Source organism: Astatotilapia calliptera, chromosome 13 (genome assembly GCF_900246225.1).
Source record: "Astatotilapia calliptera chromosome 13, fAstCal1.2, whole genome shotgun sequence".
NCBI lineage: Eukaryota > Metazoa > Chordata > Actinopteri > Cichliformes > Cichlidae > Astatotilapia > Astatotilapia calliptera.
Genome location: NC_039314.1, coordinates 17,805,783 through 17,820,073, shown reverse-complemented (window position 1 = coordinate 17,820,073; position 14,291 = coordinate 17,805,783). Strand labels below are relative to the sequence as shown.

At 43.2% G+C, this 14,291-nt stretch overlaps 1 protein-coding gene across 8 annotated transcripts in view; it reads right to left on the bottom strand.

Moving 5' to 3' along the window:
• Nucleotides 1–9,303: 9,303 nt before the first annotated feature.
• LOC113035527 (transcription factor COE3) overlaps nucleotides 9,304–14,291 on the bottom strand; it is a 65,932-nt gene continuing 60,944 nt past the window's right edge. For 4 of the 8 annotated variants that reach the window (XM_026191146.1, XM_026191147.1, XM_026191148.1 and 1 more), the window contains exons 12-16: nucleotides 12,337–12,402; nucleotides 11,938–12,109; nucleotides 11,384–11,569; nucleotides 10,794–10,961; nucleotides 9,304–9,500 (exon numbers count right to left, since the gene is read on the bottom strand). In XM_026191146.1, the coding sequence (XP_026046931.1) occupies nucleotides 9,469–9,500; nucleotides 10,794–10,961; nucleotides 11,384–11,569; nucleotides 11,938–12,109; nucleotides 12,337–12,402 (624 nt within the window). In that variant the 3' untranslated portion in view covers nucleotides 9,304–9,468. The remainder of the gene's footprint in view (nucleotides 9,501–10,793; nucleotides 10,962–11,383; nucleotides 11,570–11,937; nucleotides 12,110–12,336; nucleotides 12,403–14,291) is intronic. The other 4 variants (XM_026191150.1, XM_026191153.1, XM_026191152.1 and 1 more) reach the window with 1 other exon arrangement.

Sequence of the window (14,291 nt, the reverse complement as noted above, 5' to 3'; positions counted from 1 at the left end):
AATTATGCTGTACGTCTCTCTCCTTGCTGCTGCTCTGTATGTCACAGCTCCTTCTTTTTTATTTCTGAGGGGTGTTTTCCATTAGAGGGCAGTACAGAACGGGAAACAGAAATCAACATTTCAACCTTGAATTCATCCTGAGCGTTTAAACTGTAATTTAAATGTTTATATCCTTTCTTTAAAAAAATACAAATTTCACCACAACATTATTTCACCCCTTTGGGATATCTTTTTTCCTTCTTAAAAAAAAAACACCATATGGAGAGGGCAGCAGCAGCGGAGGTGCATTTAGAAAAATCTGTTACTTTAATTGAATTTGCCCTTTAGTTTTATTTTCGGCGTTTTCTCGCAGTGATATTTGTAACAGTGACAGTTTATCCTTTTCCCCTTAAATTCGTGATTCTCCTCACTCTCTGGTGAAACTCCAGAGTGACCCTTACTTGCCCATAGTTATTCCTCTTCTGTTCAGCCCAGGTAGCCTAATAATCCACCCTCCAAAAATAACCTCAGCTCTAACCTTTGCAGAACCAATTCAAGTGGCCCTCTCACTGAATACATTTGAACTTTGCTGCATTTTTGAATTTCTTATCCGATCAGCTCCGTGTGGCTGTCTTGCCGTGCTGCTGGACTCACTTACTCTGCCATTGGAGCACCATCGCAGCGTAAATGTTGAGGCAGCAGACAGGCAGATGAAGAATGAGACTCAGTCTGTGGTTTCACAGAGGGCTAATGATGCCTGTGGTGACTACAGGCTACAGTCAGCCCCCTAACGAAGGGAGCTGTGACACAGCCACAAGGGGTCCCATTTAAGCCAGGCGCACTCTGAAGTGCACTGTAAGCACCCTCCTTTTTTTGCTTGTGGCTAAGTAAATTCTATGGAATGCTATGAATTTAGCAACCAGAGATACTGATGTCTGTAGAGTGCTGTGGTTGATGTTAAAAAACAAGTCCAGCATCAAAGCTTCTGACATGCTGCCAGTAATTGGCCGTGTAATTTGCGGAGGTACCTAAGGAGTCTCCTAAAAATAATTCGCACCTTTTATTTTGTCCAGTTTTACACTTTTGAGATATTTTAGCATTTATCGGTAACAGTGTTGTTATTATTACGTCTGTATTGTTTTGTTGTTGTGCTTTCACCTTGCATACCTCTTCCACATCACGCTGGCTCAGAGATAAAAAGGAATTAGATTAAAAGACGCTGAGACGATCTCATCATCCGCACTGTTAATCTCTGTGAAACCTTTAATTTTGGCCTAATATCTGCCTCCATTTCATAGAGAAAGACTATATAAGTGCATGTGTGCGTGAGCATGTGGCCTTGCATGTTGGTGTGCGCACATGTGTATGTCCATATGTGTGTGGGTGAAGTGGATGATATTGAGTCTGACTTCATAAATCACCCAGACACTGATAAACTCCCCATGCACCCACACACCGCTAATGGGCAACCCTTAAGGAGTGTGAGTGTCTCGTGCGGCGTTTGATTCAACATTTATTAACCCCCTCACACACACTCTCTCCCTCAGATACGACACACACTCATTTGAGCCCCAGAAAGAGCGAGGATATGGTTGGTGGCATCCGTAGCGGTAGCGCAGGGTTTTGACCTGGCCGGGCTGTATTAATCATGGCCAATAGTGGTAAGGTACGTTTTGGCTTATAGCACCACAACAACAACAGCCTCTGCATTTCCTAACATTAGTTTCCCTCTCATAACTTATATCCTGTCTCCAACTCCCTACTTCCCATCTCATATCCTGGCACCCCTCCTCATTATAGAACAATTTTCTGCCCCCACATCAAATACAAACACACTCTGTGCTTCCATCTCCTTCTCTTCATACATGTCGGCTCATAATTCTAATGTTATCGCAACCTGCACCCCTTGGTACGAGGCGCAAGCTTAGTGGGGACTCTGCGCAAGTTAATTCTGCAGCCGCTTCGGTGATCGATAAACAGCTGCTTTTATCCTTCCAGAGAAGTTTGTATGTTTAAAATGAATAAAAGTAAGACTTTTTGGAACGTGTAACTCAGCTGCCAGCCGTGCTCTGTTCCTGGGAACACAGAAGGAGTATCCGGCATGCAGATAGGCAATGTCCAACAGTGAGTCAGAGATAGACGCAGGGATAGATAGCTGGATAGACAGACATTAGACTGGGGCTTGGCTGCACTATCAGGTTTCCTCCCCCTCTGTCTGTCTGCCGGGACAGCCTGGCCTCAGAGGCCCTGACACCGAGGCACCACACAGCCAGCCACGACAGCTGCCACAGCAGCATCTAATACCAACACACTCCATGCTATGCCACGACTACAAAGAGAAATATCGTTTCAAACATGGCATACTTTGATGCTCTTGTAATGATCTTTGTGTTTTGAGAGAGAAAGCGAGGGGACAGAGGATTCGTATGGTGCGCCGTCTATTTTTTTTTTCTTTCTTTCTCGTTTCTTTAGAACAAAGAGACTCCTCTCAACACGAGCAAGTTTAAAACAGTGTTGATGAGATGGAGCCGGATTAAATGAGAACGTAAAAGAAACCCTGAGCGGTATCAGCATGCGAGTGCGCGCGCGTTTGTAACCTTGTATCAGCATGTCATCGTAACCTCGTGAACTCGAGCGTCGGTCTGGGGGTCTCTAATTAGGAACGGCTGATGAACGGCCATACATTACGTGAGAGCGGGGGCCTGTGAGCGTGTATCCCTCTATGTATCAATCTGTGACTGTGCCGGGTGGCTGTCAGAGTGGTAAGGAGAGTGTCTCAGCCTGGAGAAAGTGCAGGTCTAGCCTTGGTCATGTTGACGGAGGGGGCGGCACTTCAGAGGCTCCAGGACCCCATGGCACCAGTCTCCCCAGTCCCCCAGACAGACTGGGAGCATCTGGGCTCTGTCAGCGCCTCTGGCCCCTGCAGACTCCGATCTATATGACGAGGGAGAGGAGTGCATTGGATCAGCGAGAGGGAAAATATGAGCCAGATTCCTCGACTTATGAGAAAAACCCGCGTTGCCAGTTTGCATGTAACACGTGGACGCATGTGTGGCTGCGTTAAGGCCTTATAACAGGTCACAGTGATTAAATTTGTATTATGTGAGATGGGGGGTATTGATTAGCGACTAATGCTGAAAAAGTCCTTTTTAAAAACTGTCCGATTAAGTATTAATTAAAAGTACGCCACGAAAAAATATGCGAAGCCTGTTCTGAGTAAAAACATCAAGATAAGACTGATAGATATCATTCCAGACTTTCCTATGAAAGCGAGCAATGATTTGATCAAGTAGATATAACTCTAAGCTGTGCCACATGAAAACTGATATACACACACTTGCCAAGACTAATTAATCCATACACTAAATTAGGAATATAAATCGCGGTCCCAATTTAACAAGGTCAGCTTTAACTTCTCCCTTTACACTTTTATTTAACTATGTAGTTGCGGGAAAAAAGAATCCCTATCAATGTGCTTCGCTTATTATGATTGACGATTGATGATTAAGTCCTCCAGCTGACACACACCACCAAAGCCGGTGAGTTGGAATTGGATGTGACACATACACAGTTCTGCGTGTTAGGTAATTCGTTGACGAGGGGCCAAATTCATTTATGGAACAGCGGTATTGGCAGGCATGGACACTCTCTGCAAAAACAACGATAATCACAGAGGTTTGGCGCGGCGTGACAAGGACTCTTCAGGGAAAGGCCCTTACACGCTGCTTTGTTGGCCGTTCCTCCCTAAGATGGAGGGAAACATCCGCCACTGTTCTTAAGATGAGAGGCGCTCAGAGCAGGAGGAAAGAGGTTTATGTAAGGTGCGGAAGGGCTTCATTAGCATTCGTCGAGTCTGTTACAATATCTGAAATGACCAAATTTTTATCAATATAAATTTAACTACTCGCTGCTTTTTTTCGGAGGGAAGAAGTGAGTGATATTCTTTCCTTTTTTCCCTTTTTTTTGGTTCAATTGATGAAATAAAGGCTCTGATAAATCCTCTGTAATGAAACATGAGGGGGACCCTGTCTCAAGTCATTTAATCTCTTTTCACATTCTCCATTTTTTCTGCTAATGAGCCTTATTGACAATCAAACAGAAGCTGTCATCCCCCAGGATGCAACACTCCCAGCCCCTGCGTGTTTGTCATAGTGTCCTGGCAATCAGAGCTGCCTGCAAGACCAGGCTGGCAGTTAGTGGTTCTCACAGCAGCGCTGCCTGAAAATGGCACACTTCCTGTAGAGTTGCAGCTGCCACCTCTGCTACTTCCATTACTTTCTATAGCATGCAGATGTTGTATCAACATTCCCTGCCAAGGGGACTGCAATAACTGTGAGATTCATGCCATGTTTCAGAGGCACGTCAATTTCTCAAGTGGGACAATTAAAGAGGGAAATACAGTACCAGGTTTTTCACAGCCGCTGAAATCGGAAAAGGGCTTTTTTCACGTTTTTTTCCAAAGGGTGGCTGTTTCATAAGGGTTCAGAAATCCACCCGATTTTTACTGCCCTTTTCCTGAGTCGAGCTGTTCTGTGAGCCTTTGTGCGGCAGACCTGTTGTGACCCACAGCGGATATGGAAATGGGGCTAAGGTTTTATGGGCCAAACGGATTGGACACAGTCAAGCTCAGGGGGCATGAATATTGGATGTTATTTCTGCTCCCTTTTTATGTAATCCATTGCCAATACATTATTAATAGATGATATCATATCCAGAACTACTGGACAAAGCACTACAGAGGAGTGCTATGAAAGGAGCTCTATGTGGTGGAGACTGTGGCAGAAAAATACTGTTCAAGTGATATTATTTTATCACTGCAGCCTAGCACTCCCTGACCAGGCAATCTTTATAGTGTAATTTTTGGGCTAGGTGAAGTTCATGGAAGGAAAGTACGGTGAATGCTCTATTTCTACCGCGGGTAAATCCTGCATTTGTGGGTTTGAAATGTACTGAAACATTGATGAAGTATCAAATGACACCCAAATACAAGTTTAATGGATTTTGAAGCACTGGGATACTTTGCTCATCCTTCTTGACTGCAGTGAGTGAAGTGGAAATCTTTGTGAGGATCTAGAGTTTTCCTTCCAAAGCTGACTCCCAGTGTACAGTAGCAGGGGAGCAGTGTCTTATCTGATGTACAGATTTACAGACGGGAGACGGCGCTAATGTGGGTCAGATTCCCAGTTTTGATTCAAATTTCAAATCGTTCATAAAAGGTCACACTCCCTATTTTGAGTTATTGTCATCTCCGAGTTGTGATCTGCAGTAGTGCGGCTTTTATGAGTGGAAGAGGCAGCTTCCCACTCATGTGTGAACTTCACGGGAGTTGCAGAGACTTTTTTTTCCCCTCCACAAAACACATCACTCAGCGGCTTCACAAATCCTGTCTGTCCAAGAGCAAATCCTTAAAAAAGTACTTCTCAGCACTGCCCATCAAGCAGAGAAGATAAAACAAAGCAAAAAAATCTAGCGTCCAGCTTTTTGTTTTACGACCCGTCCGGGTACTGTGCCCATGTTCGCATTACCACATCAATGTGGGATAATGCATTAAGAGTGAACGTATAAGCCTCAATAAGAGTTACATAGAGAGCGGATACGTAAGGTAATATTCCCTTTTTAAGGTCAGTTTGAATTGTTTTTTCTCATGGGAAACGGCAGATTGATAAAGAGCAAACAAAACCTCTTTTCTGAAAGCTTGTCCTCCACGGCCTCAGTGAAGGTTTCATTCCTTTATATCATCCAGCCCAATTCCCAGCATGCACGGCCATTGTGGCTCTTTCAACTGGAGCTCTCCATTGACTGGCTTATTGTCCGGTCGCTCTTTTGTGTGCGCTATCACCAGAGCACAATCTTTCACCTGAACAGCACAGGAGCGCAGCCTGGATATAGTCACGTTAAAAAGAAAAGGAAGGAGAGAGAGAGAGGGGAAAAAAACAAAACAAACTGAGTCACTCGTGTAGTTGCCAGGCGGCGCAATTAACCCCACGCCAGTGAAGAAATGTTTAGTACGTATACTGCGTATCAACTTGTAAAAATCTCAAGTGATGCTTGTTAATAACGCAGTTATTAGTCACGCTTGAGCGGCCCGCGTCACAAAGAGATGTTCAATATTACTGCTCAGGCTTATATTATCGAAAGGAGGTTTTTTTTTTGAAATATAACAATGCACAAGCAGATGTTTGAAGAGTGGCCCTCGGCAACACGAGGCCAGTTAAGATCGATATTGCTTTCAATATTTCTTTCCTTTGACAGATAACCAGTACCGAGGAAAGTCTTGATAAGAGTGGCAACATATGGATGCGGTGAACCTCGCTCTCTTTTGATTGCGTGACCCCTTCACCTTTGCTTGTGTTTGAGAGCGAGGCAGCCACATGGTATGGTGGGGGTCTGTCAGGCTTTGGATGTGGGGCATTATTGACCCAGGATTTATAAATATTTAATGCACACATTAAGATCATGGTGGAGGGTAGCCATTAGAGTTCTCCAATAAAAGAGGCTCTCACGATGATTGAATGTTGTGGCAGAGCCAGTGGCTGATTGTTGGGTACAGGGAAACCTGCTGAGACAATATACTGTACCTCGAGCTCGCCTGCCAGGCTTCAGAGCGCTCAAAACTAAACTTGTCTTTTTTTTTTTTCTTTGATTGCACTTTTACCCTCAGTATTTTTCTTTCTTTGGCTGTTTTTGCTTGGTTTGGTTTCTAAAGAAATGTGCTGTTTGTCCTAACATTTTTTAAAAATAATAAGACACGGCGGTGCGCAGGAGATGGATCCAAACCTGTGTATCTGTGTGGCTGTTGTTATCAGACGCGCTGGATTATCGAGGGAATGATTTAAAGAACAAGGCGGCTGAAAATTAAATAGCTCTTTTTAGCGTATCTGTCCTTTGCGCTATCAGCAGCTCCTGGGCTATCTCCGGTGCTGCCAGATCTGCGCATGCTGTTTGACATAATAAGCTGCGATATGCTGATTGGCGCTTAATTGTGCATTTATGGCAGAGGTGGCCTCGGACAATGTTGCCTTGATGAGAAATTGACATTTTGCGACCTGCTCCCCGCGACCACTCAGGATGGCAGATAAGATGCTCAGTTGTTTTTAAGGAGAACCACTATTCTTCCCTCAAACACTTCTATCCTTCTGTTTGACCCACTTGATGAGTATAGATTTCACCACGGCCCCCTTTCAACGCTCTAACTATAAGAGGTTCAAAACGATACCAGCCCTTATAGACAAAGGATAACCTTGCTCTTTCAATGTATTGATTCTTTATTAACTAGGTGGCTTAATGCAATGAAATGAGGGATTTGAATGAGCCCCATTTGGGGTGTTTTGAATAAAAAGCTTGCACTGTTTATGAATGGCTACAATGAACCTTTGAAGCACCACAGATGCAGGATATGCTGATACAAAGACCAGTAGGAATATGTCACAATGTCAGAGTGCTTTGCTGAAAGAATATGAGTAAAGAGCAGTTTTCATCTTTTATGGATGTTACACTTTTTCCACAGGTGTCAAACAATTATCTCTATAGCAATGTCTAAACACTACATCTTACAGACGAATCACAGGTTTGTCCTCAGAAGTTTCTACTGTCTTTTTCTTGTTCCTGATTGTCAGTTTGTCTGCCAGCCAAACTGTACTTCAAACTGAAGAAGTCCACAGTTGAGTAGCTATTGTGTTTTTACTGAAAATTTTAATAAAACATCGCTTATTCATTTCTGTTTCCATTCCAAATGTTGAACAGTTTTAAATTTGTCTTCCCTGTAAACACAAGTAAGCTATGTGGCAGAGTCATAAGTGGTGAGTAAAAATGACTTCTATACATTCTACAAAACAGAAAAAAATACAACCACAGATGGAGTGTTTTTTTTTTATCTCCAAGGTTGTCCCTCATGCACATTAGTCTCTATTGGATCTTAACAACTATCATATGGGTCACAAACAATTTATTTGACAATACAACCAACAAAGTTTTCTCCAAAATGGTCTGTATAGATAATTTAAAATCAATACAAAAATAAACAATGAAGTTTGACTTCCCCTTTAAAAAATGGACAGAGAGTCTTGACGGAGTAACACAAATTTTGAGGATACACATGAAATATATGCACATTGCATTTCATCAAATACAAAAAGAAAAACAAATGAAGGCAACAGTTCTTGGCTGAATTATCTGTGCTGCATCACTATATTAAGGGCATGACGATTAATACATACATAATGAAAAGCAATATACAAAATTTCAGAGATAAATACATTATTTATAGTTGATATGTTACAAAATTTCCCTCAGTGAGCGCAAGTGTGTATTGGAACAGAAATATGACAATGAACTACTATAGTCCTACATTGTCAATGGATTGTAATTTAGTTTTGGGTTTTTTTTTTCTTTTTTTTTTCTTTTTTGTTGATCTAAAAGAACATGAAAAAGACAGATGTATAAATATTTAGCACACGTTTGGCAATATCACAATAGTCTACAATTTTTTTTTTTACCACATATAAAACACATAAGGGAGTTGGAGCTAGGGGGGGGAGACTGCTCCTCATCAACAAGAAACAGACTTCACAGTAGCCTAGGAATGCATTAATATACAGTGCTAGCAAAAAAGTTGAAAAACATGGCAAAACACACTTGCTTAAAAGGAAGCTCTAGACATGGAAGTACATCATATTCATCAACAGAGCAGTGTTTTGTACACATCAGTGTGCTTGTTGAATCAAAGAGGATTTTTTTTTACTTTTGAAGATGATTTCTAGCTACAATAAATTACAAAATTTAAGTTAAAATGCAGGAATGAAACATGATACAACGTTACCCACCCAGCCCTGCCCCTTTTTACTCGTATTTGTTGTACTTTTATGATCGATTTTCTACATTATATATCTCATATATTTTCCAGTTGAAATTCAAACTGTCTTGGCCCCTGTGTATTTTTCTCACACATAAAAATACAAAAAAGTCACATTATAAAGACACACAACTGTTGTGAATCTATTAAAAGAGAGTTGAAACAGAAAACAATTTCTGAGGCAAACAAGTTCATTGGCAAATGTACTGTACATCAGTGTTTTTACTTTACAACCAGATGGTGAGTCCACAGAGTCCCTTCCAGTATTGAGCGTGTGGTTGATTGGACAAATCCGAGACCGAAGCGCAACCCGACAGGTATACAAAATAAACACTTCATCATCCTGTGTCCTCTTCAAGGGTGATAAAATGGGAGGAGGGTGGGGGAATAAACAAAAACAAATCCCACAGAAAAAAAATATTGTTCATCATGAAATCCTTTTTTTTCTGCAGGCTGTGAAAGTCAATGAAAATTTAAAAAAAAAAAAAGTCTTTCTTTTCTTTCTTTTTTTTTTTCTTCGTCTTCAAAAACAGAACAAGCGGTGGACTATACATTGCACCAGCCTTTTGCAGTGTGCTGAGGGGGTGCCCTGTGAAGTGGTAGTGGGTAGACTGGTGCTTGAGATGACGAAAGTGCATTTACATTGGAGGGACAACTAGGCCGGACATGGCTGGGGACAAAAAAGAGAGAAAGGTAACGGAGATTAGTTTATTAGGCTAAAGCAGGTATGGATATAAGTATGAAAAACTATTAAAGTGTTGTAATTTAGTGCATGCATGGCGTGTGTGTGTGTGTGTGTGTGTGTGTGTGTGTGTGTGTGTGTACGTGTATGTGTGTGTGTGCGTGTGCGTGTGTGGCCATCTGACAGTGCGCAAGTGCGTGAATGTAAGCCTTAATGTGCCTGTTTGCGTATGAGCCTGTGAGTGTTTGCCGTGTCCGCCAGCCTGCTGCTGCGTGTCCTCCTAACGGGGAGAGTTTGAAAACCTCCCTCCTGCTCTGACATTTCAGCCCCCAGCACGCCAGTCCTGCTATGTGTGATATTTCTCCTGGCATTGGGGTAATAGCAAACACTGGCCCAGACTCCCAGGAGACACAGCCGTGGTGACGGCAGAGCAACAACACGGTCACTTCCCACAATGCCACAATGCTACAGTACCAGACACCCAGACTCTCCTCTCCGCAAATTCAGTCCTATCACTTCCTTTCCTCCCGTCATCTCTTCTTTATCCTTGACTCTCCAACACCGAGCGGCACATTAGTCCTACGTTTCCCCATTCCCCAAGTTATGCCTCTGCGTCATTATCCAAGAGAGATTAGGCAAGATCAAAGGTAGCTTCCGTTATTTTACCGAGACCATCTGCTTAGGATATCATTAGCAACTGTACCTCACCCTGAGAGTTTATATATTCAGTATTTTCACACGTTTTAACAATTAGGCGACTAGTGAAGTGCTGGGATGATATATTATTATATTGCTCTGAGTATATTTGTAGAGTCATGGTTGAAATGCTTTTAAGTTTGCCAGCGCAGATGATGGCAAGGCATTGCTCATTAATTTCTGCACAACATGTATTAATAAGTATGAACGTGTAGCAAGATGAACTTTAATTTCCCACTTCATTAAGCCCAATGTTATTAATCTTGGGGCACACACTACGGCTAAGCTTGTTTTCAAAGCAATCATGTTGGTCATGACACATGCACAAAACCTAATAAACATAATTACTAAAACAATTCTGGGAAGGTCTTTTCCTGCGACATCAGAGGGGATCATTTGTATGAAAGGGCAACAAGGATGTATGTTTGTGTGAATGTTGGCGAAGACGCGGGATGAAGCTTGCGCTCCTACGCTTGTGCGTGTGTGCAAAGGCATGCTCTGTGTGAGTGTGTGCGTCTGAATGTAAACTGAAAGGTGTAAATTGGCCTGTCAAAATGCATATATTTGTAATGATTAATCCCTCACCAAACCGGACAGAGGCCTGAGCAGCGGTATCTGACCAGTAGTCCGTAGGGAAGGGATGAGGGGGTGAGGGGGGCTCACCTTGCAGTCCGTTGCCGTTGGCGCTGGTGCAGGAGGGGGGTGGGGAGGCCTGGGGTCGGACCACAGGGGCGAAGGCGCTCTTTTGTTTAACTGTGGAGACGATAGGGAAGGAAAGGAAAGGAGGGAGGGTAAGAGTGAGAACGTGCTGTGAGTAGTGCTCAAGAGGGAGAGGGCAGTTAAGGTAAGGCTGGGATAGTATTACTGCCAGGGGGGATACACGATCAGTACTCACAGGCCCCTACCATCAACATCTTGCCCAGTTGAACAAACACAGGTGGCAAACGGTGAAAGACAAAATGAATATTTCTTTGATTCTAAGCTGCGCGCGTGTTCTCCAAAGTGCTAAAACTAAACAAGCCCCCGTGAATAACCGGTAATATATTATCACCATCGGTAATTTTATAAACCCCCGTCAGAAATGATTCATAGAAGTGAAAACGAATGTGGGAGCTGGAATTAAATCAGCAGCAGCTTAGTGCTACTACAGCGTGCGATAGTGGCAAGCTACTCACTTCCATATGGGGAGTTGGCAGAGGATCCGTTGAGGAACCCAGGGGAGCTTGGCACTCCCAGGTTCATACCGGCATTGCCGTAGCCATTCATGCTGTTGCTGACGGTGTTGTAGCTCGACTGCTGTGGGGTGCTGCTGGAGATGTAGCCCCTGGGGGACACGCTGCTGGTGTTCCGGCTGTAACCCACTGAACAACACAAGAAAAAAGGAGAGGGATATTTTTTTAATGTATGTGGAGTGTTTGCTAATTACAGTAAAAAGAACCAATGGAGTTTTGCTGTTGCAGTAAAATTTTTATATTAACGCATGCTGCGGATGCTAGTTTAATAAGAAGAGAACTTGACACGTTAATTGGACCCTTTTTTTAAAAAAACCCAGCGTTCAGACATAATTCCTGTTCAATTTTCTTACTTTAATAAGAAAAAGGAGGGAAATGTAACTATTTCTCATTTTCCTGCAAACCCCTTGGAATACCCTCAAGGGCCCACCTCCAGGTCCCCGCACCCCACTTTGGAAACCCACCTGAATTGCAGAGCCGTATCCAAAATCTCATACCTTGGTCATTTCCTTGTGACTCAGACACATTGACTGCTAGTTGGCTGCTGAAGGAGTTGACTCCCATCATGCCGTGGGAGGCTGTGTTAGCGAGAGAGGGGATCTGGTTGTGGTTGCGGGGAACGCTGTACAGGGCCTCTGCGATGTCAGCTGCCCTCTTCAGAATGATCTCCTGAGAAGCACAGGGGAAGGTTTTGTTATTTATGTTGTTGTTTTTTGCTTTTTCTTTATAGCTGTGCTTTTTCTTTGATGCATGGTTCATGACTATATGGTTAACTCACAATGCACGTAGCCTACATTGTTCCAGATATAGTGGTAAAAATACCCTTTGGTGATACTAAATTGTTTCTTACTTAGCAGAGGTACAAGCATGCTTAAATTAGCTGTGTGGACACGGACCTGATTGTTGTGAGGCATTCCATACAGGGCTTCAACGAGATCAGCCGCCCTCTTCAGTAACACCTCCTGATGAGGAAAGCAGTGGGAGTAAATGTTAAAACCTAAAGAGATTACATTGGAGAGCCCAGTGGTACGTACAGTAACAGAAAATATCAAAAGCAACATTGCGCAGCAGGGTCGCGGGGAGCTTTAGAAATGTTTACATATTCAAACACTAAATAAAAGCCACCTTGATTTAAGAGGCACTAGAGCTGCATTTATATGGCACTACCATTTTACTCCTTCCAACCATGCAGAGCAGTGAATAATGTTCCCTATCTTAATTAAACTGGCATAGTCCTTTAAAAACAACACCTCACCCCTGATTCTGGGCTTCACGTTTGCTCCAGAGTTCACCGCTGAGTCCCCTCTCTTCAGAACAATAAAGTGAATTAGCTCTGGGTTAATCTAGTTCTGTTGTAATGACATTAAGGAATTTTTCAATTAACCTCTTTGACTGGCTGTTGCAAAGGACTTCACAAATGACTTCCCATCCAGCAAGAGCTGGGTGCTTGTGCCTTGGGGACACGGATGCTCAGGATGTGGTCTTATCCATGTCTGCATGCTTGCCCCCGCTTGACAATGCGGATTAGCTGTGTTGCTTTGGCTCTTAACACTGAAAATGAGTTGGCCCCGGATCCCGTTCCCCCCCACTCTCTTTCGGGCTTTCAGCAAGGTGGGGTTTGGCCCGTTTGTGTATCTTTATCTGCTCTTTGAATTCAGCACTTACAATTAAATCCCTCTCAAGCAACCAGGCTGCTCTCTTTGTTTTCTATAATACAGAAGGCAATATGCTCAATGAAAAATCCTCTCCTCCTTTTAGAGTGCATATAATCTGACAAAGGCAAGTTGCAGACACGGCTCTCGCGTGTGTTTTAAAACGCTCGCTTGTTGTCACCTGCTGTAGAGCAGAGATTTGTCGCCTGTGCTGTTAGAACCCTGGTTAAAAGCAATGCAAATCTGTCACCAGAAACATCTCAGATGGCGCTTGTTTTCTTCCCACATTCGCTGTGTTTTCTTTTGCGGGCCCCGGTAATTTGTCTGAAGTGTTCCATCACTTGGCAATAGCAGTGTGGGATTAAGACGGCAGCTGCCATAAATGAATGTAAACACAGCCTTCGCGCCTTCAAACAGCGGCCTCCAAGACTTGGCCTGCATTTCCAAGGCACAGCGTATGTAGTGTGTATGGAGCGTGTGTATGGGCCCTTTCATCCAGAGGAGCATATCTACCACAGTCCTTGATTTATCAAGATGAATCACTGTAGAAGCCACTTCCAGCGTATGCCATGCTCTCTTATAGAAACATATCGCTTAATCCACCCCAAGTTACCGGATGGGTGGCTCTTAGAATGGGCATTTACCTCTGAAATTGGTGTGTATGCTCAACGTTGCATGCATCTAGTTTGCATACAAATAAAGAATTATGGTTGTCGTGAGGCAGGTAGACTAAATGAGAGGACCAGCTGTCTTGATGTGTTCTCATCAGGCAGAACAGATTTCTCTCTCTCTTGCTGAGTGAGATAAAGTGGTTTTCTTTCTTTTTGTCTGCAGTTAATAATTACCAATAATCTATTCTATCATATTTCAAGATCTCCTACATGGCTCTCAATTTTAAACAACAATTAAAGCAATTAAGACTGTCGCGTTTGCAAGCCATGTTTCATTCTCTGTAAAACGTCCTCTCCCTCCTTGTCCATATGGTACTTTGCAGCAGTGACATAAGGAGAGCTTGGAAAAAGGAGGGAGGAAAACGATATTGCCTCTCATCCTTAATCTGTCGTTTACCGCGTGGTGTCTTAACTAACCAAGTTGACTCGCAGGGCTATGCTTAAGTGGCAACCTAGTCATATCCGAGGATGATGAGAAGTGCTGCACCCAATCAAGGAAGAAGTTTGTTTTCTTCTGACGAGACGCTT